The 26,349-nt window shown below is 34.9% G+C and overlaps 1 protein-coding gene across 1 annotated transcript in view; it reads right to left on the reverse strand.

The window, feature by feature from the left end:
* Positions 1-2,400: 2,400 nt before the first annotated feature.
* The window catches only part of LOC110020552 (malonate--CoA ligase), a 55,780-nt gene continuing 31,831 nt past the window's right edge, over positions 2,401-26,349 (reverse strand). The window contains exons 10-15 of the mRNA XM_020718692.1: positions 15,059-15,151; positions 14,561-14,638; positions 10,531-10,629; positions 5,733-5,823; positions 3,282-3,355; positions 2,401-2,784 (exon numbers count right to left, since the gene is read on the reverse strand). Of these exons, the coding sequence (XP_020574351.1) occupies positions 2,509-2,784; positions 3,282-3,355; positions 5,733-5,823; positions 10,531-10,629; positions 14,561-14,638; positions 15,059-15,151 (711 nt within the window). The 3' untranslated portion in view covers positions 2,401-2,508. The remainder of the gene's footprint in view (positions 2,785-3,281; positions 3,356-5,732; positions 5,824-10,530; positions 10,630-14,560; positions 14,639-15,058; positions 15,152-26,349) is intronic.

Here is a 26,349-nt window from a genome sequence, read left to right on the forward strand (position 1 = left end):
ATTGGAATATTCTATCGCGTTACTTGATTTGGGGCTGAAGTGTTATTAAAATATTCCACCGTATTACTTGATTTAGGGCCGTATTATTTCAGTAACATATTGAAAATTGAAATAATACAGGGAATATGCCGAATAATGTATTCTCAAATCAAGTAACGCAGGAGAATATTCTAATAATACCGTAAAATAATCAAATAACACTATATAATACTCGAATAACACATCATTTTAATAAATAACGCAAATAAAATATTCCCGTAACACAGTTGAATATTCCAATCCGAACGTAGCTCTATGTCAAGAGTCCTGATCTAATATTTTTTCAAATACACGAGAGTTGCGCAGTATGTGTAAATGCCCCCCTTCAAAATAATAATAATAATTTTAAATAAATAATTTAATTTGTTTGTCCTAATTTTTATCTCCATAGAACTGTTCGCCATCCGTTTTTCTTTGCATCTCTGAAACTATAATATGAAATGTATTAAATGCCCGTATTCATGTATATATATATATATAATGCATTTCAATTTCAATTTTAATTTCAAATTATTTAAATTGAGCAATTATGAGACCTTTGGAACTCTGTGGAGCCATCAATCATATAGAAATGATCTGGATCCAATCATGTTTCGTGTAAAACTAAAGATTACTAACCTGAACTATTTAAAAAATAGCTGTAATTTCTTTTTAATAAAATAAAATAACATTACAAAATGCATTGCATTCAATAATTAATATTTTTAATGTTATTTTAATTATCACAAACGTATAATATTTTTTCTATCTGAATTTATAATAAAAATTATTGGGTGTTGGAAGATTCACGATAGTAGACACCAAATGTAACAGAGGATTAAACACCAGGATTTTTTTTACTTGGAAAACTCTTGAAATGGAAGAAACATGGGTCTGCCCAGTCAGAGTAATACACTATGAAATTGCAAGTACGTGATCTATTTTTCTTCTTATTTAGAAAAGATGAAATTACAATGTTGATTATCACAAATTTTAATTGCCATTCAATTTTAATGGTTGTAATTGGGTTAAGAAAATATAGTTCTTAGCGATAATAGTAAGAATGAACCGTAAATGTCGTAAATATAGTTCTTAGTTGCTACAAATGTAGTGGTTTGCAACAAAATGGTGGTTACAATAGAGTCGGTTGATCACAAATGTCATTATTGAAACAATACTAGTAGTTAGCTATATAAATCATATTTGTAAGTTGTAGTAACAGTTAGCTATATAGGTCGAAGTTGGCTACATATCGTGATTGGTAGCTGCAGTAATGACAATTGACCAAAGAAACAAGCATAATTCGTAGTTGTAAGAGCATCAGTTGGTCGTAGAGTCAATATTGGACGATTGTAATGACGACAATTGATCACATAAGCATGTGGAATGATGCAAAGAGAGTGATTAACTACAAATGTCAGGGAAAGGTTGTCTGATAACAGTTGATTAAATAAGTCATAGCAGATGGCCACGAAGACAATAATTAATCGCATAGGCCGTAATAGAATGTTACATCGATAATAGTTGGTCACATAGGCTATAGTGAAAGCTGCAAAAGTAACTGATCACATAGGCCATAGTGAGTTGTTGCAAGAGCGTCAATTGACCAGAGAGTTTGTAGTGGAAGATTGTTATGACAACAGTTAGTAATGTAGGTTATAGATATAAGCTACAATAGAAACTATCCACATAAAACATAGTAGGTCGTTGCAAGAGATACAGTTGGCCACATAGGCTGTAGTTCAAGGCTATAATGACAAAAGTAAACCATGTAAGTTGTAGTAGGAAGTTATATATATTGGTAACTAGCCACATAGGTTGTAGTGGATCACCACAACAGCGTCAATTGATCATAGATGACATAGTGAATGACTTTAATAACAATAATTAAACACAATGGGAAGCTACAATGGTAAATGTAATGAGTTATTGCAAAAATATCAGTTAGTCATAGAGACAATAGTGGAAGATTGTAATGACAACAATTAGCCACATAAATCATAGCTGGAAGCTAGCTCACAAACTAATGAGTCGAGTGAGGTACAGCTTGAGCTTGGCTTATTAGCTTAGCTCATCATATTCAATTCACAAGCCACTTATCAAGCTCGAGCTGGCTCATGACTCACACCCCTAATTCAGATGCGGCAAATTCCCAATTTAAATACGAATTGAATTTTTTTTATTTGAATTTAAAATAAAAATAATATCTATAATATATCGTTTTTATCCGCGCACATATTTGTTAATTTTCTTTAAATTATTTGATCAAAATGCAATTTTTGGTAGATAATCATAATTATAACAAATAAAAAAGAAACTTCAAACTCAATTATGACATTATGATTAGAACTTCTCAAACACCTAAGTTCTTATAGTTTTAATAAATATATCTTCATTAATTTCTGTTTAGTAGAGCAAATTTATGTCTGAAACTCTCATAAATCATTACAATATGAAATAACTAACCTAAGACTTTCAAAGAACCCAAAATCAATTCTCCAGCAATCTTTTCAGCTCCTTCTTATTCACCTTTCCCATTGCGTTTCTCGGAAGCTCGTCCCACAATAACAGCTTCGTCGGAATCTTATAAGGCGCCAGTCTCTCTGTCGACCACTCCTGCAGCTCCTCCAAGCTAATAGCTGCTGTTTTTAACTCCTCATTACTTACTTTCTCATTGCTTTCATGAGCCACAATTATTGCGCACACAATCTCCCCATAGTCCTTGTCTTCCAGACCCAACACACAGCACTCAGACACAACTGGATGCTGAAAACATCAATTACAAAAAACCAGAATTTGAGGTGTGCACTTTCACTAATATGATGTTCTTCTCTGTTCGTTGTTAGAAAATAGATGAAGCTTATTTCAAACATAATTTATATAAGTTGCAGAGAACTGCAGCTTCAACATATCATTATTCACTTATCTAACCCCTAGACTTCAACTTTTACATATATGCATACTTTTTTTTGTGTTTATTTAAAAGGAATGACCTCGGCCATCCCCAATACGCCTAACAATTCGAGCACCACACCCTCCACCTGGGAGAATCAAAGCCCAGACCAGAGGGGACTTACAACTGACAAGCAGATGCCCGACCGACTAATCTGAGCACGCAGCGCTACACATATGCCTACTTAACTATGCATGAGTAAGTGTATTTCACTTTTTAGAAGTTAAAATGGTAATATTTTTGATGGTGTAAATGCAAAAGTAAAGTTTAGGTGTTAATATGTAAATATACATATGATTTGGGAACTTGCCTCTAGAAGTACTGCTTCAATCTCCAACGCCGATAGCTTGTAACCTCCGACTTTCATGATATCAGCATTAGAACCTGAATCATACATGGCAAGAAGCAAAGAAAAATTATATAAAATTGCAACTTACCTCATTTAGTGAAAATATACAATTATAAAGGTTTCATTAAAACATTAGACTAATGAAGCATGCAAAATGAAAGCTAGGGGTAGGCTCACATTCATTCATAAAAAAGAGATTAAAAACAAGGGACATTTACACACATACCATTTAATTCCTACGTATTTACATATCTAACGCCTAAATTTTACTTTTTGTTGCAGTTATACCGCCCAAAACATTCATAGTACATAAATAATACCACTATCTTAATTTTCAAAAAGTGAAATACACCGTTAAAATAAAAGTAAGGGACATTTACACGTGTACCTCAAAATTCTTATCTATTTACATATCTAACATCTAAAAATTCATATTTATATGCATACCACTAATTCTTTTAATATCAGATGAAAAATATCATTATCACTACCTCTCAAAAAGTGAAATAAACCTTTTTCAAGCATAGGTTTGTAAAACCAAGGTGTTACAAGTGTAAATATCACACTTTGGGTGTTAAGAATTGTGTGGTATGTATGTAAATTACCGTAAAATTAGATATGATTTAGCAGTTAAGTGGCACCATTAATTGAATAAGGTTCATGAACAAAATAAGTTTGGAAAACAAAATTTGGGCCAAAATGGGTCTTAAAACCATTGAATATGCTTTGATATCAGTGCACCATAAGGTTTAATTGATTGCACATTTTGTTTTTTTTGATTGCACATTCTGTTTTTGTTTTAAGGAATGGCCAAATGCTATTATACGAGTCTCCAACCACCCCTAATGTGCCAAACTATTCGAGTACCACCTCCATAAAGCCAACTGTGTTAGAGGGGATTCGAACTCTTGACCTGAAGCGTCTTATACCGTGGATGTCAACCAACATGCCGGGGTACACGACACAATTAATGACACATGAGTTATATCAAAGTAAGGTTTTAAGATCCACCTAAACAACTAAAAATTCATATTTATATGCATACCACTAATTTTTTTTTAATATCAAATGAAAAATATCATTATCACTACCTCTCGAAAAGTGAAATAAACCTTTTTCAAGCATAGGTTTGTAAAACCAAGGTGCTACAAGTGTAAATATCACACTTTGGGTGTTTAGATATGTTAATACATAAGAACTGCGTGGTATGTATGCAAATTACCGTAAAATTACATATGATTTAGCAGTTAAGTGGCACCATTAATTGAATAAGGTTCATGAACAAAATAAGTTTGGAAAACAAAATTTGGGCCAAAATGGGTCTTAAAACCATTGAATATGCTTTGATATCAGTGCACCATAAGGTTTAATTGACTGCACATTTTGTTTTTTTTTTTCAAGGGGAATGGCCAGATGCTATCATACGAGTCTCCAGCCACCCCTAATGTGCCAAACTATTCGAGTACCACATCCTTAAAGCCAACTGTTTAAAACCATTGAATATGCTTTGATATCAGTGTACCATAAGGTTTAATTGATTGCACATTTTGTTTTTTTTTAAAAGGGGAATGGCCAGATGCTATTATACGAGTCTCCAGCCACCCCTAATGTGCCAAACTATTCGAGTACCAAATCCTTAAAGCCAACTGTGCTAGAGGGGATTTAAACCCTTGACCTGAAGCGTCTTATACCGTGGATGCCAACCAACAGACCGGGGTACACGACACATTTGATGACACATGTATCATATTAATATGAGTTATATCAAAGTAAGGTTTTAAGATCCACCTCGACCAAAATTTTCAGAATATTCTTAAAAGTTTTCAGTTACAATTTACCATTCTCAAAATTTAACTTTAACTTAATAGTCTAATGCCTTGATGTCATGTTAATAGAAAAAAATCACAATCATGCTCGTGTAAGTAGATCATAATCATGTAAATTATACGCGGGCTAAGCATATAAATAGCACGCTTTCCTTACCAATTAAAAAGAAATTTTTGTGTACATTTTTAAAGAATATTGTGCTGCCATATAAAAGTGTCAAAACGATCCATGACTCATTGCATACATTTTCATCCGAGAGTCTACAAAAGTGCCAATTTAGTTCCCAAACTTTTTAACGGGAGCTAAAATAACGCTTCCAGAGATTATTTCAACTCGTATTAAAAGAGTCTGAAGGAGACTTTAGATTATTTCAACTCGTATTAAAAGAGTCTGAAGGATAACTTGATACTTCTATAGACCATGAGACTAAAATGGTACCATGTAAATAGTCATGATTAAGCTCAAGGAGATTCAAATAAAAAATTGATTATACATTAGTAATGCATAAATATATTGCAAAATATCAAAAAGTTAATTGCCTTGGTTTAAATAAAAATAATAGATGTGTGAAGACTGATTTCTTACGTCCTAAAATAACATGATAACCATCTTCATCCACAGTAGCAGTATCCCCAGTTTTGAAGAATCCACCATCAATGAATGATTCCTTTGTCACCTAGGAAGACCACAAGAAACAAAGGAGAATTTAGGAGGAAGATTTACAAATACATACCACTTAATTCCTATGTATTTACATGTCAAACACTTACTTTTTACATATATGCCGCCTTATTTATGCATGACGTGTATTTTACTTTTTAAAAGTTAAAATTGGGCATTTTTTAAGGATTTCGGTGGTATAAATGTAAAAAGTTTAGATGTTAGCTATGTAACGACATAGAACTTGGTGGTATGTATGTATACCCCTATTATTAACATAAAATGAAAAATTCCTCATTTACAAAAAAAAAAAAAAAGCCCTAACACCCATATCCCATCTAGTGGATCAGTAATAATTTCAAGAATCAAGCAAAAGCCATCATGAACCTTCTGAGAGTTATAAATATACTTGCATAAGAAATTAGGAAACATAAAACCATACGTTGGATTGTTATGGTTTTTCAAACAGTTGGCTTTCGGAAGTCCACAATCAATATGATTCCATACCGACATAACTAACTAGAGACAGTAAGAGTTTGAAAGTTAACTCATCATGTGGGAAAGTGTTGAATGGGGCAGAAAAAAAAAAGTGTTTTAGAGGAAACAAAACAAGAAATATTATAAAGTTTCAAGAGAGATAATGGGCCATTTTGTATGGCCCCCAAAATCGGCAAACATGTACGGAGCAGGACGATTCCATTCCCTGTTTTCCTGAATGGCAGGATTTTGTTAGACCGGCCCCTGTGGCGCCATCCGTTTCGTGCTCCACAGCGTCGATGCCAAGCTCATCAAATAATTTGAAGGGTTATGTTAGGCGCAAGACTAAAAGGACAATTTAGTCATTAATTAGTTATCAGTATGGGGTATAAATAGGGCTTAATATGTTTAAGGTTAGGTTATGTGATTTTTGTCTTGAATATTAAGGATAGGGTTTGAGAGAGAATTGCTTACCTCTCGAATTGTAGGTTCATCTATGTATTATGGATTGTATTGTTTGATTTGATACCTACAAAATAAAATCTATTACTTCTGCCTTAAATTCTGCCGAAATTTGTCTCGTTCCTATCAAATTGGTATCAGAGCATTTAAGGCCATTGCTCTGCTACAAATCTTTCTTGTTCGCATTAAAAGCCGCTACTCAGCCTAGTATCATTTTGAAATCGTCGAGGCTCTCTCTCTGTCTCAATGATGGTCTCTACTTCATCTTACCTGTGTCGTCTTCGTGACCGAACCTTGAGATATAGTCACAAGTTGAGCTAGCTGGGAAACCAATCACGAGATCGCGGTGAACAAGAGTTCCACCGTTGTGATCAATAACTGTCCTGGGAGCAATGGCGGCCAAGAAAGTAGAAGCTCTAGAGGAAAAATTAGAGGGAGCAGTGAGCCAAATTAGAAATGGAATGAAAGAACGTATCGCGTATATAGAAGGGCGGTTCTCATCCATAGAAGGGAGATTCACAGCCCTAGAAAAAAACGATGAACAAGATAGCAAATTTTCATACAAAATTACAACCACTTGCCGCAGGATTGAGCATATCTCATCCATCAGAAGGGTTCGCATGGCATCACGACAGCATCACCGCCTTAGGCGGATTTGGAACCACAAGATTGAGCGAAGAAATAGGGAGAAAACTCGAGCAACAACACTTGGAAGGAATAGTGAGGCATCCAGATAGCTGGAACGAGTGGCAGCAGGTAGAACAGAACGACTTGCGACTTGGGGCTAGAGAAGATCTATTCAAAGTATTTCAGCTTGGAATAGGGAACCACGGTGGGTAGGTATCCGGACAAAGGTTGCATCCAACTGCGTAGGTGCTTTTTGTTGTGGCAACCTTCCAGGCGAAGATCGATTTAGAAGCCCATGGGGATGGGCGAGCCAAACTTATGGAAGAAAAAAAATCAAAATGAGTAGAGGAAGGGAACCCAAACCCCGCTTCATGGGTGAAATGAACTTCTGCCAAGAAAATTGATGAGAAGACTCATACATAAGAAAGCTAAAAATGCCGACCTTTGAAAGAGAAGATGCTTATGGTTGGGTTTATCATGTGGAGAGATACTTTTCAAAGAAAAATTGATGGCGGCGACCCTGTGTTTCGAAGGGAATGTTCTAGCATGATATCAATAGAAAGAATGGCAACCAATCATAACATGAGAAGAGTTCAAAAACCAATTATTGGAGCATTCCAGAAAAAATGTGGGAATGAGATTTATACGAGTAATTTTTGCATTGGTCCAGGAAGGGCCCGTCATGAATTATAGGGAGAAATTTGAAATATTATCCTACCGTCCGAGAGGAATATTAGAAGAAGTTGGAAGGAGAAGGTTGAGGCCAGAAATTCACGCAATGGTCATCTGCTGAGATAGCGAGGATTTGAGGAAATTCTGCAATTAGTGCAAGTTGTTTAAGATAGAAATGCAATAAAACAGGCTAATAGGAGTAGCACAAATTAATTGTAGAAATGTTACAGCAATGGATACCAAAAACTCAAACTATTGGATTCTAGAGGGAGACAACACAAGATTGGAATAATGGGCCATGATTAGGGGCAACATTCAAACATCTTATAGAGACAAAGATTTAGGAGAGGTGAGCCAAGGGGTTTTATTTTTGGTGTGATGAAAAATTTGCCCTAAGATACCATTGCAAGGATTAGACCTTATAGGTTCCACAGTGTGTGATGAGGAGACAAGAGATGAAAAAATAAAGGAGGTTGTGGTGGAGGAAGAGCACACTCATTTCGATGTGACAAAAGTCTCATTGAACTTGGTGGTGAAGTTAACACTGAACCACACAGTGAAACTTTGGGTATATCATAAAGCAAAATATAGTGATGTTTGTAGATAGTGGGGCCACCCACAATTTCATCTCTACTCAAGTAGTGAAGCAATTGGGGCAAGATATGGTTACCATGGGATGTTTTGGAGTTATGATGGGTACGAGATAAATGGAGAAGAGCATGGGAGTTTGTAAAGAGCTGATTTTAACATTGCAAGGTATTCAGGTGATGAAGAAAATTTTTCCCTTAGATTTAGAGAGCACTCATGTAATATCGGGTATGAAGTGATAGCAATCTTTGGGAGAGACTAGGATGAATTGGAAACTCCATGCAATAGAGTTTCAAAAGGTAAACAAGAAGGTGCTTCGCAGTCAGCTTAATTTGCGCAATACCCGGGTCACAGTCAAGACCATGTTTAGGGTAATACAAAATGCAAATTTGAGATTTTTGATTAGTTTGCATAGCATGAAAGAGACATAATACATAATTAATAGAGATTCTGACACAAGTCCCACAGTTTTTACAATAATTTGCATAAAATTTTCAGTTGCCATGTGAATTGCCGCCTCAAAGGGAACAGAAGCATGCAATAAACCTAAGACCAAGGTTTCTCCCATGAGTGTTCTTCAATACTACTACCCCCAGGTACAAAAGGATGAGATCAAGAGATAGATTTGAGAGATGTTGGGGGTCGGGATCATACAACCTAGTGTGACACCTTCGCTAGTCCAGTCTTACTAGTGAAGAAGAAGATGAGAGTTGGCATTTCTATGTTGATTATCGGGTAGTGAATAAGGGAACAATACCAAACAATTTCTTATCCCAATTATTAATGAGTCGTTGAACGAGTTGTTTGGGGTTGTGGAATTCTTCAAGATTGACTTGAAGTCAGTATACCATCAAATTCAGATGGAATCAATGGATGTCACAAGACTGCATTTCGAACTCATGAGGGTCGTTGTGAATTTCTAGTTATGTCATTTGAGCTCACCAACACACCGACTACATTTCAATCACAAACGAACAAGGTGTTTCAACCTTTCCTTCGAAAGTTTGAGTCGGTTCTCTTTGTTGATATTCTAGTGCAACCATTCCTTCGAGGGCTACTTTGATCATTTGACGATGTTGATGGTAATCAGTGAGCACTCGCTCTACAATAACTTAAAAAAGTGTTTGTTTATCAGGTGGAGTACTTAGGACATGTGGTATCGACTGCAAGGATGTTGACAGATCCATCAAAGGTGGCAACTACGTTGGCTTGGCGACTACCTAAAACCTTGTGATACCTGAATAAAAAACAAACAAATACTATTACTGAAAAAGTCAGGTTGTTACAACCCAACACACTTAAAAGGGAAAAATAATAATAGACACAACACCGACGTAACTAAGGTTGTATCTGAAAGGGGTGATGAACTATTAGATGGATTGAAAGGGAGGCGATTGGCTGTAGCGGGGAAGCTGGCAGGGGAAGGTGGAATAGTAGGTGGAGGTAAAAGGGGCAGTTGGACTGCAGGTCAAATAACACATTTTAAATTATTTTAAAAAAAAACACTAGAAAAAACTTTTAGAAATTTTGAGTATTTTTCAAATTAAGTTAATTTGTTTTCGAAAACAAAAATAGAAATGTGAAAAAAATGGAATAGACAAGACATTTTTAAAATAAAAACAAAAATAAAAAATAAAAGTGATTCAAAACAAGCCCTAAGTTACACCAATTAGTTGATGCTCCAAATAGACAGCAACAAACTCCCTAAAGAAAATCTCAATCAATAAATCAGGTAAGTTATTGAAACAAATAAGTATGAGGGCCAAAATCCATATAAAACTAGAACTTTAAATATAAGTGCAATTTTCCCGGAGCATTCTGATGAAAAGATGATGAAAACTGGAATCAGTAACATCTAAATCTGTGAGACAAGACAGTTTCTTCTGCAAGCATGTACCTTGGGTTGTTTCCAATATTCTTTGAATAAGGAAGGGCTTCGAACACAAAGTTCTCCAACTCCATCTGCTTCATTTCCATCTTCTCCAATTATCTTAACCTGACAACAAAATACGAAAGGAACATAAACTCTGATATCAATCCAACATATACCTCACCAGATAAATTTTTTTAACATATACACAAGTGCACTAGTCAATTGAACAAGTTCTACATTTCAAAAGATTATGCAAGTTCTTAGATACGACACAAAGAGATTGGTTAGTCTCATGCAGATTTTAAGGGTGAATTTTACTTTTGTTGTACTATCCTGCACACATAGCGTAAAAAATGAATCTGGGATATTTTTCTACGCAAATGACTACAAATATTCTTTCCATATCATAACCAAATTGGATGTAAATATAATTCCCCAACAATCTTCAAACTGACTGGAACTTGTCAACTGAATTCTACTTCTTGAAATCTTCATTAAAAAAAAACTAAACGGAACACATGCCTATCAGGAACATCCAGTCTGAGAGACTGCATTTTAGAGCAGATCAAGCACCTTACATATGAAACAAGTAGTAATGACATTGCAACTTTATACCTTAACAGACTGCAGAATCAACTATTTCAATCAAATATTAGATAAATAATAAATACCAATATAAAAAATGACAAGAAAAGGATTCGACGTCATTCTAAGGTTCTAGAAGGTGTTTGAGGATAGGAACAAGAGGGGAAATATATTAGAATAGAAAAAGGAAAAGAATATGCAAAGCCGGTGGAGATTGGAAGGGATTGAAGGGGTTTGGCTGCTATCCAGGAGGAAGATAGCAGGCGGCAAAGAAAACGACAATAATGGGGAGGCACATAAGCCAAAAAAAATCACGTACTCCTGAACAAGCTACAAACATACCACATGCACAAGAACAAAGAAAACAATACTCCTTATGGTGGAAATCAGATAAAATAATCTCTGAATGCATAAACCAGAATCATAAGTACTGAAAATAGGAATTAACAACTTATTTATACGTTCTAAAGGAAAATAACGCCAATAATAGCCTAAATATGGCAAATAGGAATCCCCAAGGGGCTTGGCCAGTCCATGGGGGTTGGGATTGCTTGATTCAGTCCCTCCCTGAACCGGTTCCACTTCTCGGGTCTGCCTGGGGGTGGACAAAGGATCCCCATGTCAGGATCACTCCCTGGTGATGTACACAACTTCACATAGCGACCATTTATCAGTGAACAAAATTACACCCAATAGAAAAAACAAACTCAGAGTGCACCTATGCGGGGACCATATGCCCCAAAGAAAAAAAAAGCACAAGTCTTACATTCTAAAAATAGTTGGTAACTTGTCAACAAACATTTATCGGTTTTATAAGTACCAAAAAATTTGCTCTAAAACTAATTGGTGTAGCAAGGAGAGATTCAAGGGGATCTGCTAGGTTCAAAGCATACACAAAATATTTCATTCTTGGAAAGTTGGAGGGCATTATTAAGCAAGCAGCCAAAAGAAGAATCCAAGACAGCATGAAAAGCAACCACCTGAAAGAGGAACGAGAAGATTAGAAGCAAATTCCAAAGGCAACTTATATCCCTCTAAGGGGTAGTTAGCCATAGCTTGTATAACGGAGGGCTTATCTTTCTTCTAATGATAATGAAGCTTAATTGTCATCTTTCAGCAAAGAATTTTGATTCAAAGGATAGTAACTAATGTAGGATTTTTCATAGTCTAAATTCTCTGATTCAAAGCTAACAATGAGACACATAAAATGAAACTCACAGTTCCAGATAATGGTTCACAAGCCTTCAATTTATAAAACCATTCATTCTATTAGAATGATAATGGTTATCTCTAGTCGTTGTTAATATGCAGGTTTTTTTATTAAATCTGTATTATTTACTTTTTTTCCTGCAGTATTTCTTTCTTATTTTTCTTTTATTCTGTTTTTATTTTTCTTTATGAGTGTCCGCTGTAATAAGGTTTATACACTCATCTTTATATCAATAATATATGCTGCTCTACTCCAATATTTCAACATGGAATCAGAGCATCCCCAAAAGACAAATTGGAAGTTGTAGTCACATTTCAAAACTTCCACACATTTATTTTAACCGATTCAAAAGTCCAATTCAGATCCTTCAGACCGACAATGGTTATGAGTTTTTTAACTCTATTCTAGATGAATTCTTGGTGAGTAAAGACATCCTCCACCATAGTTTGTGTACGGATACTCAATAAAATGTGGTAGCCGCGAGTAAAAGCCGACATCTTCTTGACATTGCTTGCTCCATTATGTTCCAATCTAATGTTCTGAAATGTTGTTGGAATGATGTCATATTGCCTGCCACCTATCTAATCAATAAGTCTCCTCTAAAATTCATAACTTCCGAATTCAAAACTTCCAAACCCCTTTAGTCGTCTTAATGTCATGTTTTCCCGCTAATTGGGTCTTCTCCACTTTAGCTCTCAAAATATTTGGGTTGGGTGCACGATCTTTGCTCGAAACGCTACCCCTACTCAGAGTAAACTTGATTCCAAATCCATAAAATGTGTCTTCCTAGGTTACTCCGCCACTCAAAAAAGGTATCAGTGACTTGATCCAATCACAAACAAAACCTATGTGAGTGTTGATGTCTCTTGTTTTGAAAGTGTTCACTATTTTCCTAACTCGACCTCAAGTGAGGGAGAGCTAGAGTTCTTGGGCACTATCCTTATCCTACTCCTATGGATGTTCCCCACATTGTTCCTACCACCAAGAATCCCTTGTTCCTTTTGTTCCACCATCTCCTCCTCCCACTTTCCGTGTCTACACTCAGCACACTCATCCTAATGCACATACTTTGGACTCTGCTACCTCCTTACAGGACCTTGAATCCACTCCCGGAAACATCCCCAACACTACTACTCCAAATGAGGAGGTGAGTTCCCCGAATAAGGTATGCAATCAGGCGTGCTCTCTCTATTCCATAGCAAAATGTCTCTTTCGATAGTTTATCGCTGGCCTACAGAACATTTGCTAATGCCTTGACGGATCATCAGATCCCAGCTACTATTGAGGCTACATTAGCGGATCCGACCTGAAAAGCTGCAGTAATGGAGGACATGAATGCCCTTCGACGGAACCATATGTGGGATGTTGTAGATATTCCTCAATGCAATAAAGCTGCGGGAATGCTGATGAATTTTTATCATCAAGTTCAACTTAAATGGATTCTTTGAAAGCAACAGGACATGGTTGATCGTCAAAGGGTAGTCACAGACCTATGGAATTGACTATGATAAGACATTTGCAATGGAGGCTAAGTTAAACACCATTCGGATCCTGTTATCTTTTGCAGTGAATCTGGATTGACCCTTATTCCAACTCGATGTCAAGAATGAACCCTTGAATGACGATCTCACACAGGATTTTTAGCATAAAGGGCTGCTTTTACATCATCAACTAGCACAAAGAATCAGTTTCAACCGGAATCCAAGGCATAAACCAACAAGGTTCTAAGATTGCAAACAACACCGAATAGAAAAGATATTGTACCATAGGATTGAAGCTGGCTAAACAAGGAACAACATATAACAAAATTGGGGAAACCAGCAAGAACAAACAAATGTAAACTCAAAGGAATCAAACCAAACTATTATGTATTTTAGAGAGCACAAACATTTCCCGATAGAATAGACAAATAATAAGACATCTAACAAAAAATTAGATGAATAGAAAACTATAGAAAAAAAAAGCTAAAATAACACCAAAAACTCATAATAACAATATTTACATCCTGAGTTTTTGACAAGCATAGATCATAAGATCCATCACCGTTGGAAATAATTAATGGGAAAGACTTTTTCAGCAATGAAGGTAGGCCACATTTCTCATCATTAATTTGATTAAATTGAATAGTATAAAGTAATTTACAAAAAACAAAAAAAAGCAGGTTGTTGCTAACCATTATATGTTTCCTAAAGGACTAGCAATATAAATTCAATTAAAAAGAAATTTGAAGGGAAACTCCATTGAAAGAATGTATCATACCTCCACCCTTGGTAGAGGTTTTCCAACAGTACCTGCCTTCCTAATACCATGCAACGGGTTGGAGAGTGCCATGACAAACTGACAAAAAGAGAGAGAGAGAGAGAGATACATACAAACCACTCATATTCTATGTATTTATATATCTAACACCTAAACTTCAATTTTTACATACATACAAGCTAACCTATGCATGAAAAGATGTATTTCACTTTTTAAAAGTTAAAAAATGGTAATATTTCTTATGTGATATAAAAGATATGGGTGTTATAAATGCAAAAAGTAAAGTTAAAGTGTTAGATATATAATTATATAGGAATTGGATGGTATGTATTTAAATGCCCCACCCAAAAAAAAATCATATGGTAAATAAAATGCGCATAAAAGCATCTTGATTAAGACTTTCATGTAAAGATGAGTAGGACCAACAAATTAATTTTCATATAAAATGTTCAAGAAAATTCAATTTGATAATTGAGGCGTTTTGACATTTTTATTTACCTCTGTCATACCATAGCGTTCCAAAAGTCGGTGTCCTGTTATCTCTTCCCATTGTTTCATTATAGGATAAGGAAGGGCTGACGACCCACACATCTAGAAAAAGAAACTGACGTCACAAGTTACCCTTAAATCTATATCCAACTATGATAAAATTTAAACATTTAGACAAAAATATGCATGAATAACCATAATAATTGCAATATTTACATAAATCAGAGAAGACTGTGACTAAAGATATGGTCTTAACATTTTAAATTCTCATGTTTTCGTATTTAAAAGTAATTCATGCCAAATTATGGAACTAAAAGCTGTAATTATAAGAAGATTAACCTTTTGAAATATTCCTACAACAAATTTTAAAAGCATCTGAACCGTTTGGCACAAATTTGTCGATAATAAAAGCAATATCTGGGAAGAAATAATTGGCATATGTGCTTATACCAGTTGTAGGTTTGAGTATAAACTTAACAGAAAGCCTGCATTGTTAATCAAAAGAGAGATGCTTTGAGTTATAGATGAAAGAGTTTTGGATTCGCCTTGTGGTCTGCAAAAGGGCCAAATCCACATTCAATGAATCTCTTAATACCGTCGTTACATCGATTAGTTGAAGGCTGTATATGGTAGTCAAATATAATTGCTTGCAAGTTTTAAATGACAGCAAGCTATACATGGTTTTGAATAGCATTTAATTTTTCCCTTGATTTTCGGCCATTTCTTCTCTAACATGCAAGGCTAAGGCTTTAACACCTAGTCTATAACATTTACCGAAAAAATAATAATAAAATAAGAAATAAATACAATGTTTTTCTTCCTCCTTTAATTGATGTGGGTGTCTGTTAGAGCGGGATGTGGTAGGCAGGGCGGGCGGAACTCTTAAAATCAAGAATTCTAGTTCAGTTGTTGGACTGGGTGACCCCCTTGGGGTCCTATTTTAAATTATTAGACCACTAAATAGGATTTCTTTTATCGTAAGACATTTAAACATGTTCTTTTTATGCTGTTGGGACAGCTTTTACTTTGTTTTATGGAATAGAGATTGTCCTCTATAGTCTTATCAAGTTGGAGTGTTATATCATTTATCTCTCAGGTTGTGTGCTGAAATCATAACTGGATATAGGCCAACTGTAACACCCAATTTTGGGAAAATAATTAAAATTTTGACAATTTTAAAAATATATCCAAGTTTTACATCTCTCGGAATTTGACGGAGCCAATTTTATAAAATTCTATATCTTGAACTGATCAATTTGATATATAGCACTATACATGAATTTTAAACATATGAAAAGATATAAATTTATGAAATAAAAGTTTAATTAAACTTATTAATCCTATATAACTCTAATCTCTCCCTCAGCATTGCAGCCACGACTTTTCTTCATGATTCTTAGCCATGTGATGCAATCAAATGGCTAAGTTTGACATTTGCCATGAATTAGGCATTCTGTATGTTACCTTGACTGCAACTTTGCAGGAACAACCACGGGACTATGCCGGTAGGTCCAGTTCACGAGTTAGGGAAGGGTTGGGGGAAAGGAAGAAAAAAGAACCAAATAGGAAGGTATCGTATGAGCGTATTTATGTCGAGAAGCCCTTTTGAGATAAGTTAAAGAAAAACAAATCATATTTTGGGTTAAATTAAGATGTCAGTTATGAATTTCATAAATGTTTAAAGGATTACAAATTCCATATTATTTACACTAGGCTTGGGGAAATTTGTCATACGACTACTCCGTCGATTCAGATCCTGAGCTAACTTAAGAAAAATAACTCTATGAATTTTCATGTGCCTATATTTGACACAATAGTGTTAGGATTATCTGCATGTGGATAAATATATGCAAACTGTATGAATGCAAATTTGATTTGTTTCTTACGATATCTATGATTTCACTATGCTATAAATTTGATGAATATGCTTATAAATCATTGCTTGCAGGTATTTTTTTAATATGATTCCTGAGTATGATATATGAAATGTTATGATAATATATGTTGTAAAAATTATGATTTACGAAATGTCACAAGAGATGTTATGGTTAGGTTATTACATGAAAACTTGCAAGTACAGATGATAATGGGCGATAGGTTTTTCGAACCATGGTATTTAGAGAATGATGAAACTTTGAGAATCGTTAGGATCAGCCGGAGATAAAATGTAAGAAACTGTTAGTACCATGGAGCTATTGATAAATGCTATGCTGAGAGAGGCCCACCCTTTAACAATAGTGAATGTAGCCTTCAGGTTGTGTGATGATCCAATGACATGGCATGAAATGAAAATAATTGAGACCAATATAATTACAAGAGACATTTCTACAATTACTGTGATATGTCTATGAAATACATATTTTCTATAGTAATCATGATTGTCATCATTATATTTTTTATATGTTTTATATAATTATAACATGTCGCGACATGTTGTGGACATGTACATGAGCAACATATGATAAAGTAGTTTACCTTTTTTTTCCATCTAAAAAATATTTCTTTAGTCTTTGATTATTCCGCTGAGTTTGTTATAGCTCACTCTATATTGTTGACTTTTAGGAAGGGGTAAGAAGCTTCAAGGTGAACAGCCAAGTGTGATGTGTACAATTTTTACATTATATAGTTTTTGAAGCTTATGCAAACTTTTGAGAGACGTAATTTTATAAAGTTGGATTTAACAACTCTGTATACATAAATGTGTATTGGTGATAAGATTTTTCACACTTCCCAGTATGTGAATATGAATGAATTATGAAATGAAACGAATCATATACATTTGCGGTTATTTAGTTAAACTAGTTCAACTATAACTAGGTCCTGATTCTAGAGTTAGATGAGTGCTGGTAAGAATTTAGTCTGACCGAGTATTCCTCCTTTGTCGCATCACAGTTGACCCAAAGAGGGTTAGTTGGAGTGTCACAAATATGACATCGAAGCAGAGTTATTAAATGAACATAATGATGGAAGTGTGTTGGAATTAGAAGTAAGATTGAGAGCAAATATGAATAAATTTATATAGAGCTATAGGTTGATTGATCTGGGGTGGGTAACCCATATGATTTAATGTATCATGCATGCACAACATAATTATTATATGATAAATTGCATTTGAATATAAAATTAAGTTACTACAAATGAATATGCCTGAAGAAGAATAAAAATGTACTGAGAGCCCTTCTCTTTGGCCAAATGCAGAGCAAGAGATATAAGCTAAAAATATTTTGAACAAAAATGATAATCATAATAGGACAAATGAAGAAACTATAGCCATTAACTTACAGAGCATTGTTTAGCTGATGCCACAAGTGGTTGACAAATGACTGTTATTGAAGATCTTATACTAGCACAGGGCCCAGATCTGAAGATAATATCGGAGTTGAATGACATTTAAAAATCTTTCAGACATTGAAGCCGATCATCTTTAAAAGTATTAGTGATCCTATAGTTGCTAAAAATTGGTTATTGAAGAACAAAAAGATTTTGTATGGCATGATATATCCAAAAAATAAAAGAGTGGTGCTAGCCACGTTCATGTTAAAAGGCAAGGCAGAGAGGTGGTGGTAGATGCAACACAGAGAAATTTCAATTAACACCTCTTTTGCAGATTCAATGGGATGATTTTTTTAGAGTTTTTAGCGATTTTTTTCATTCTGCCTTCAACCAAATTAGTGTCACGTTCATGTTAAAAGGCAAGGCAGAGAGGTGGTGGTAGATGCAACACAGAAAAATTTCAATTAACACCTATTTTGCAGATTCAATGGGATGATTTTTTCAGAGTTTTTAACGATTTTTTTTCATTCTGCCTTCAACCAAATTAGTGTCACAAGATATTTTTTTCCAATTTGACTCAAAGTCCAAAACAGTTTTGCAGTATGAAGCAGAATTTACTTCTCTTTCCAAATATGCTCCCCATATGTTAATGCCTAGAAAGAAAAATGTCATCGAGTTTTGTGCAGCCTCAGAGATCAGTTGAGATTAAGTTTGGCTCCTTTTGAAATCCGTGTTTTCTTAGTGTTTGTTGAAAGGGCTAGGAGAATTGAAAATGAGTTGAACATCTCCAATCAACGATGCCAACCCCAAGCAAGCAAACAAAAAGATTTTGGCAAGGGAGAAGAACCCCATAGCAAGAAATTTAAATTGGAAGAAAAGCAGAAGCAACCACAATTAAGGTCAGTTTATGAGAAGTGTGGAAAAAATCATTTTGGGCAATGTTTGATGGTTTTAGGGATATTCTAAAGATGTGGATAGTCGGGGCATCTTTAGATAAATTGTCACCTGGAAAAGAAAATAGACAGTTTTCCATCAACATTTTAAAAATAAAGATGGACTAAGAAATTTTCAGAAGTCAGTCAGTCCAACAAAGCTCAATTTTTGGGAAAGCCTCATCTTAAGTTAAGAGTGAAAGATCCAAAATGAGCAACCAGTCAAAGTTAGAGTTTTTGCAATTACTACTCAAGAGCTAAAGAATCCGAAAAATGTGGTTACATGTATGCATTTGATTTTACCTTCGAGAAGTAGCTTCTATGCAAACATAAAATATTTTCTACATGTTAATATTTCTAATAGAAATTTGCTAACAAAATTAATTATCATACCAATTCAAACTTTTGATGTAATCCTCAGAATGAATTGCATGGTGAAACATTTTGCTACAATTGAATACTAAAAAGACGAGTGAAATTCAATATACCTTGTGAAAAAGTGTTCTATATCTTATATCTGCACAATTAACTTTGATCAATGCATTGAAAATTGGAAAATAGTTGTGAAGTGATGAACCCATGATCTTAATAAAATTAGAAGTGTTGAATAAATATGTTAAGAAATTGAACAATATCCAAGTCGTTGCAGAAATTCCTGATGTATTTCCCAAAGAATTGTTAGGAAATGATATGTCAATTGTCGGAACTGATAGATAAGGGTTTTATTAGGCCAAAAAATTCAACCTAGGGTGCTTCAGTATTATTTGTCAAGAAGAGACACGAATTTATTTAACTATGTATTGGTAATAGAGAGCTGAATAAGGTGATAATAAGAACAAATATCATTTGCACATGATCAATGATCTATTTAATCAGTTAGAGGGCGTTGTTGTATTTTTTAGAATTGATTTGAGTTCGGGATATCATCAAGTCAGATACAAAGAAGCGGATATAACAAAAACAACTTTTTGGGACTAGGTATGGTCATTACAAATTTTTAGTTATATATTCTGAACTAACAAATGCTCCTATAATTTTTATGGGCTTGATGAATCGAATATTCAAGTCTTATGCGGACCAGTTTGTCATTATCCTTAATAATGATATTCTAATATATTTAAGAATTGGTGATGATCAAGCCAATCATTTGAGCGGTAGAGGAAAAAGCAATTACTTGAAAAGTTTTCAAAATGCAAGTTCTAGTTGCGAAGTATTGCATTTCTAGGGCACATGATCATGATCAGTGGGCAAGAAAGTTTAGTAGATCGTCAAAAGGTAAAAGCAATTGTAGAATGGTTTACACCAAAGAATGCTACAAAGGTGCGCAGTTTTCTTAGTTTGGTGGGATGTTACATGAGGTTTGTTAAAGAATTTTCATAGATAGCTATGTTGTTGTCCAAGTTAATGAGTAAAGATGTTAAATTTGAGTGGACAGAAAAATGTGAGCATAATTTTCAAAATTTGAAGAAACATTTGACTACTGCTCCGGTGTTGGTCATTTCATCAGGTACAGAATGATTTCAGATTTACAGCGATGCATCATTATGAGGCTTGAGCTGAATTTTAATACAAAATAAAAAAATAATAGCTTATGCATTCAGAAAGTTAAAGCCGTATGAAAGCAATTATCTAATATATGATCTGAAGTTAGTCGTTGCAGTCTTTGCTCTCTAAATATGGTTGTATTATTTGTGTGGCATGAAATATGAGGTATTTACTGATCATCAGAGTTTGAAATACATTTCACAAAAAAAAGGTTGAATTTGAAACAATAAAGAGGCTAGAGCTTAAAAGGGACTAAGTTCTAGATATGCAGTATTGTCCTGGTCGAGTAAATGTAGTTGTCGATATTTTGAGTCGTAAATGCATATGGAGTGCATGCTAGATCATTACTCAGGATCTATAATTGATTTAAAGTAAATATCTTGCAATTGGAAGTTATTAAAGACCAAAAGATAGTTGGTATTATATCAATTGATCGTGCAACCAACTCTAACAGATAGAATCAAGGTAGCTCAGAGGTTAACAATGAACATCCAAAACTCCTGAAATAACTTTAATAAGGAAAAAGGTCAGATATGACCATTGATGAAGATTGTATAATCAAAAACAAAATGCAGTTATGGATAAGTGTTGATTCTGATTTGAGATCGAAAATCCAACATGAAGCACATGATTCAGGCTATACAATTCATCCAGGCAACACTAAAATATACAAGAATTTAAAGTTGATGTTCTGGTAGTCAAGGTATGAAGAAAGATGTTGACTATGTGTCAACATGTCATTTGTCAGATTGTAAAAACTAAGTATCAGAAACCCAACAAATTGTTGCAAGCATTATCTATACCTGAATAAAAAAAATGGGAAGAAATTGCAACTGATTTCGTTATGGGGTTTCGAGATCCTGGTAGGGTCATGAAAGTAATTGGGTAATAACTGACAAATTAACAAAATAACACATTTCTTATCAATTCGGTAGACAAATTCAGTTGAAAAAGTTGGTCAGATTGTATATAAAAAAATTATAAAATTATATGATGTTCCGAAAATTATTATTTCTAATAGAGATGGAAGATTCATGCCTAAGTTGTGAAAAGATATTCAATAAAGCTGGGGTAAGCATTACATCTTAGCACAACATTTTATCCACAAACGGACATATTCCTTTCGTCAAGATAATGGAAGCGCATAGATGAAAAAGAAGCTACATGGGAAAAAGAGAACAAATACAACATAAACATCATTTTCTCTTCAAGTAAATTAAAATTTTTTAGGACCATTTTTTTAACAAGGGGTAAGCTATGACACTCAATTTTGAGAAAACAGTAAAATTTTGGCAATTTTAAAAATATACCCCAATTTTTTCATCTCTCAGAATTTGATCGAGTCAATTTTATAAAGTTCTACATCTTGAACTAATCAATTTGATATATATCACTATGCATAAATCTTAAACATATTCCAATATATAAAATTTTTATAATAAAAGTTTAATTAGATTTAATTAATCCAAATTAACTCCCTAATCTCTCCCTCGACACTCGAGCCACCGACCTTCCTTTGAGGTTCTTAGTCGTGGAATGCAATCAAATGGGTGAGATCCATCGTGGGAGGGTAAACATCATGGATACTCCATTCCTCTCGATTCCTTCCGGAGTGAAACACAGCTCGATTCCTCCAAAAGACGCAGCCACACGACTCGCAAGCGACCATTCAAAGCTCAAAGGAGAAAACCCAGTAGGAATTCTTTTTTTTTCAAAATTTGTGATATTCCTTCCCTTCCCTGTGTTTCCTTTTTTACATTTTTCACGAATTGTGGCATTTTGTGTGTTCCCAATTACTGTAGCTTTGAGGAAACAATCACGGGATTGTTGAACTGAGAGCTATACTCTCTGGTAGATCCAATTCACGAATTAGGGAAGGGAGCGGGGGAAGAAAGAAAATGAAACATGTAAGAAGATATCGGGGAGGCATATTTATATTGAGATGCCCTTTCGAGGAAAGTTAAAACAATAAAATCATATTTGGAGTTAAATTAAAATCTCAATTACGAATTTCATGATTTTTAAGGGATTACGAATTTCAAGTTATTTACAATAAGCGGCGAGCTTGGTGAAACACATCGTACGTCTGCTTCGTCAATTCAGATGAAATAATCATGTGGTAACTTAAGGAATATAACTTTAAGTTTCTATGTGATTATGCTTGACACAATTATATTTATGATTTTTTTGCATATTATGAATGAATAACTATATAGATTGTATGAATGCGAGCTTGATTAGTCCCTTATGATGTGTATGATTTTAATATGTTATGAATCCAATAAATGTGTTTATGAAATCATTGCTTACAGGTATTCGTTTTTTATAATTGATGTATATGATATATGTAACACATATAATGAATATTTGTTAGCGAAATTATAATTTAATAAATATCACAAGTGAAATTATACATAGGATAATACATGAATGCTTACAAGTACGAATGATAAAGAGCATTAAGATTCCTGACTCCTGGTATTTATGTGAGGAAGAAACTCTAGGAACTGTTGGGATCATACAGGGAAAGGAACTGTTGGTACAAGGGACTATTAATAATTGATATATTGAGAGGGCCCAACCTTTATCAATAATAATATAGTTTTTGGGTTGGGTGACGACCCAATGACATGAAAATAGTTGAGGCAATATAATTGCAAGTGGCATTTCTACTATTATTGTGATATGCCTATGAAATATCATAACATTCATGATTCCTTGCCTTACATGTTTTATTCTATATATTTTATATGATTATAAAATGTGAAGTGTTGTGAAAATGTAATTGAGCTACAGATTACCATGAAAGTCGTCTCTCTTTCATGTATAAAATCTATCTTTAGTCTTGATTATTCCGTTGAGCTCACGCTAGGTTGTTGACTTTCAGAAAGAGATAAGGAGCACCAGGGCTAGTAGTCAAGTGTGACATGTAAAGCTTGTGTATTATATGATTTGTGAAACTTATAGAGACTTTTAAGGTAAGTACTTTTATTATGTTGGATTTAACAACTTTGTATACATATATATTGGAAATTTTCTGCTCCTTAGCAACTGCTTACGGTAAGTCTATCAAGAGTGATACTCATACACTTGCTGTCATCAGACACTCTATGGCTTGTGTTAGTTGAGAGAGATATTACCCAACCAGCTCCGAATGAGGTATGGATTGGATTCACTCACAATGTGTATTGACAAAAGATTAAAATATAACCACACCCTCATTATTGCTCTCATTGTAATATGTAAAATATAACCACACCCTCATTATTGCCCTCATTGTAATATGTTTGGTCACAGTTGTACTATTTGCTATCACTTGCATCCTCATCTAAGGTTGAATATTGCTAAAAATCAGTCACCTACCATCAGCAATCTGTTAAAAAATCTACTCATACTGAATTGCGGGTGGACGTCTTTCCGCCTATCATCCTTGCTGAGGAGGTATAGCTCGACCCTCTTTCCAACACCGTATATACCTCTGCTCATCTAACTGACACTGTTCCTGATGGGAAATTTTTTTATGACCCTCCTATTCAAACCTTTGCTGTCTCAGATGAAGAACATCATACCCAAGCCGTTCTACCCCTGGATGCTCCTGCTTTTGAACACTATTTCAGCTGTTGGATTGGAACATGGTACTCTGAAGTCTCATGAAACATCTCTCCATACTGCCAATACTGATCAAAATGTGTCTACACCACTCATTGTTATTGAAGAAGGCTCACTTACATGTCAAGACACGAGAGTGCTGCTTTGATCCAATAAAAGATCAGTTGGTACAAGTAGATGCTTCCAATGTTCAACAACCTACACATGTCCGACACACTTTAGACCAATCCACTAATCAGATGAGTCAGTCTTCATATGAGGAATAACAGGTCTATTCCAGGAGGGAGAAGAAGAATGGAGGCTGACTCCCGCTTGAGAACAAACTGCAATGACAATCATCTTACTAATTTGTTAGTTGGCTCCTTTCTTAGAACTAGAGGCAGAGGCAGAGCAAAATTGGGTCGCTCTCTAGCTACCTGATACTACGTGTTTTGACACTTTTAGTTTTTTGGATCTCATTTTGTATTTTCTTGCTTTTCTGGAACCATTTCATGTGGTGTTTACTTTGTGGGTAGAGTGTCATGGTTGAGACCTCTCATACAATCTATCTGTATCTTTCTTTTTTTTAATATATTAGACATCAGCAGCAGGCTCTGCTAGGGTTTCACCCGATGACGATTCCCGACGTTGAAACTATCAACTTCACTCCATTTTTTCGTCGTCTCCCACGACGACGATTTCGCTTCGTCGGTTTCGTTAGGGTTGCTCACACGTCGCCCTACCAGTCAACGACATTCCTTCGTACGTTCTCAGATCGTCTCTCCAGCACAACTACGTCTATCTACTAGCCTTATCCGGAGACGACGAGGTCTTTCTGCTTGCACCCAACCTTCTCCCTTTTCGATTGCCTCGTCTGGTCACAGTTTGACGCGGCTCGCCGCGCCGCTCTAGAATTTTGCAGTGGTCATCTTGTCTGGTAGAGATGGTCTCGACGTTCCGTTCCTATGTCACTGCCCTTGCCAACAACAATCTTAATCTTAGTCATGCCCCTATTTCAGGTTCAGAATCTGGTTTTGGTATCGGTAAGTTTTGCATTGTTCCACAATCCTTCCACGAGGCTCTTAAAGGTGGTGGTGATTACACCTTAGTAAAAAATATGAAACCTGTTCTTTTTCTCTCTGAGGTTGAAACTAATACTCTTGCGTCTTCTTGGCGTTTTGCTCTAGTAGGGAAATTCTTCTATGGTCACCGTAAACTTGATATAATTCAGAAAGATTTTGATGTTATGAAGCTATCGGGTAGTTGGAATATTGGCTAACTTAACGATCGATATATACTTATTCAGTTATCTCACGATGCGGGTAATCAAAATTGACAACCATTTTATGAAAATCCTGAAGTGAACTGTCGACTTTGATCAAAAAGCAGAGTCTCCTATCTTTCTAGTTTGGATAATGTTTCCGAGGTTAAAACTACACCTGTTCAACTTGAAAATTCTCTACTCCTTAACAACTACTTACAGTAAGCCTCTCAAAGCTGATAGTCATACGTTTGTTGTGACCAGACCCTTTGTGACTTATGTATTAGTTAAAAGAGATATCACCCAACCAGCTCTGGATGAGATATGAATTTGATCCACTCACAACGAGTATTGACAAAAGGTTGAAATAGAATCACACCCTCCTTATCGCTCACATTGTAGTATGTTTGGCCACAGTTCTACTATTTTTTATCGCTTGCATCCTCAATCGCTTGCATCCTCATCTAAGGTTGGATATTGCTAAAAATCAGCAACCTGTTCAAAAATTTCGTTCAAAAATCTACTCATACTGAATTGTGGGTGGACGTCTTGCCACCTTTCATCCCCTGCTGAGGAGGTTGTCGGTCAACTTTTTTTCGATTAATAGATTTATTTGAAAATATGAAAGAAAATAATTTTTGAGATTTAATTTAAATATAAAAGATATATAGTTTGAGTTTTAAAAGTAGTATGTTTTAATT

The sequence above is a fragment of the Phalaenopsis equestris genome, unplaced genomic scaffold (assembly GCF_001263595.1).
Source record: "Phalaenopsis equestris unplaced genomic scaffold, ASM126359v1 Scaffold000099, whole genome shotgun sequence".
Lineage (NCBI taxonomy): Eukaryota > Viridiplantae > Streptophyta > Magnoliopsida > Asparagales > Orchidaceae > Phalaenopsis > Phalaenopsis equestris.